Here is a 2,103-nt window from a genome sequence, read left to right as displayed (position 1 = left end):
TTATTCTGTTTTAAACATGAAATAAATATCTAAATTAATGTTTTAATTGATATATTTAATTTTTTGTTATTTTTTATAAATATTTAATATTTTATATACATAATTTATTAGACACACGGACATATATGAATTTTTATGTATATTTTATAAATTAATTTATATATTTTTATTTTACTTTTTTTTTATACATATATAATCTTTTTTAAGTTATATATTTTAACACTTTTTTTTTTATTTATACATTTATTTGAATATTTATTTAATATATAAATTAATGTATTTTTGTTTAGATATTTTATAATTTAGTTTACATTGTTTGTGAATATATATTGTGTGTAACATGTCTAAGAAGCTCATTACGGTTCAGTATTGGTTAACTTCAGATTTCCAGAGTAACCGGGTCGAGCGCTCGGGTTTATCTGGAGTATATTCAGCGTAATCTGCCGGAGGGCGTTGCTATGGAGGTCACCAAGGTAACGGCAGCACAACAAAGCAGCTGCTGCACAAACACAGAGCTTCATAAACATACTTCCTTCAGTATAACACACCGTGCTTGTCTCCTCTACAGACCTCTATTGAGAAGATCCCAGAACACATTCAGAAACCGCTGTGGGACGACTGCAAGCTGGAGCCGTCTGTTTAGAAGCGGCAGCACTAGATGTGTTTCTCAAATACAAAGAGCCAGAGCTGCGTGTTTCTGTTCCTGTCCACTGAAACCAGACTCTGTAAACCATGAGATCTGAATAAATCAGCTTTCCATTGATGTATGGTTTGTTAGGATAGGACAATATCTGAAAATCTGGAATCTGAGGGAGCAAAAAAATCTAAATATTGAGAAAATCATCTTTAAAGTTGTTCAAATGAAGTTCTTAGCCATGCATATTACTAATCAAAAATTAAGTTTTGATATATTTACGGTAGGAAATTTACTAAATATCTTCATGGAACATGATCTTTACTTAATATCCTAATGATTTTTGGCATAAAAGAAAAATTTATAATTTTGACCCATACAATGTATTGTTGGCTATTGCTACAAATATCCCCCAGCGACTTAACACTGCTTTTGTGCTGCAGGGACACATATGTTCGCATAACGTTGAGAGAAAACGTTCTTATGATGTTACTTGTACCAACGTTCTAAGAAACGTTTCTGCAACGTTTAAATAACATTCTAATAATGACAAGGAAACTGAACATTGTAACGTTCTTAGAATGTTAAAAAGAAACGTTCAAGTGACAATATATTTTGGGTGAAAATAGTAGAATTTTGTGAGTAACATTTCAATAAAACGAGATGTTTTAGACACGTTAAATCACGTTTTTATACCCTAAATTTGTTATGGGATAAAGTTTTTGCGCTCCAGCATGATTGTTCCAAAAACATATTCAGTAAAAAAAAGCACTTCAAATTCACATATCGTTACATAAAATACAAGTACAATTTACATCCACACGAACAAAACGTTTATTCAGCTTCTCCAGTTAAAAAATGAACTTTAAAAGACACTCTTAATATTAGACACCAGCACCAGCGAGAAATATTTACACCAGAACAGAAACATGAGAGTGGATGAACACAGAAAATATGAATCTGTACAGCAGCAGCAGCTGGGGTCTAACAGGGAACGTTAAAAAAACGTTAATGATGTCCTCAAAACGTTATTTACATAGTTCGTGGAGCATTGCTTCTGGAAGCTGATGGTTTAAAACGAAAACTTCTTCAAACTTTCTGCTCTGGAATCATGTTCTCATCATGATCCGGCAACTTTCCCTCAAAGTTATGAACAAAAAACTTCTGGTCTTTAATAATGTTCGCAAATGTTAGCACAAAAACATTATTTATAGAGTGTTTATGGAATGTTTTTTTGTTTGTTTGTTAGTTGGACCTTTGTCTAATGTTTTTTTTTTTTTAGTGTGTGAGTGAGAGTGTGTGTATGTATGTGAGAGTGGTGTTCAGTGAGTGTGTGTGTGTGAGGGAAAAAGAGTGTGTGTGTGAGAGAGAGTGATGTTCAGCGTGTGTGTGTGTGTGTGTGTGTGAGAGAGTGATGTTCAGCGTGTGTGTGTGTGAGAGTGATGTTCAGCGTGTGTGTGTGTGAGGGT

General features: G+C 33.1%; 1 protein-coding gene across 2 annotated transcripts in view; it reads left to right on the top strand.

Moving 5' to 3' along the window:
* The window catches only part of mrps10 (mitochondrial ribosomal protein S10), a 4,031-nt gene extending 3,268 nt beyond the window's left edge, over window positions 1-763 (top strand). For both annotated transcript variants that reach the window (XM_016503360.1, XM_016503359.1), the window contains exons 6-7: window positions 384-473; window positions 569-763. In XM_016503360.1, the coding sequence (XP_016358846.1) occupies window positions 384-473; window positions 569-643 (165 nt within the window). In that variant the 3' untranslated portion in view covers window positions 644-763. The remainder of the gene's footprint in view (window positions 1-383; window positions 474-568) is intronic.
* The last annotated feature ends 1,340 nt before the right edge of the window (window positions 764-2,103 follow it).

Source organism: Sinocyclocheilus anshuiensis, unplaced genomic scaffold (assembly GCF_001515605.1).
Source record: "Sinocyclocheilus anshuiensis isolate Anshui unplaced genomic scaffold, SAMN03320099.WGS_v1.1 scaffold1566, whole genome shotgun sequence".
NCBI lineage: Eukaryota > Metazoa > Chordata > Actinopteri > Cypriniformes > Cyprinidae > Sinocyclocheilus > Sinocyclocheilus anshuiensis.
This window is presented reverse-complemented; position numbering and strand designations above follow the sequence as displayed.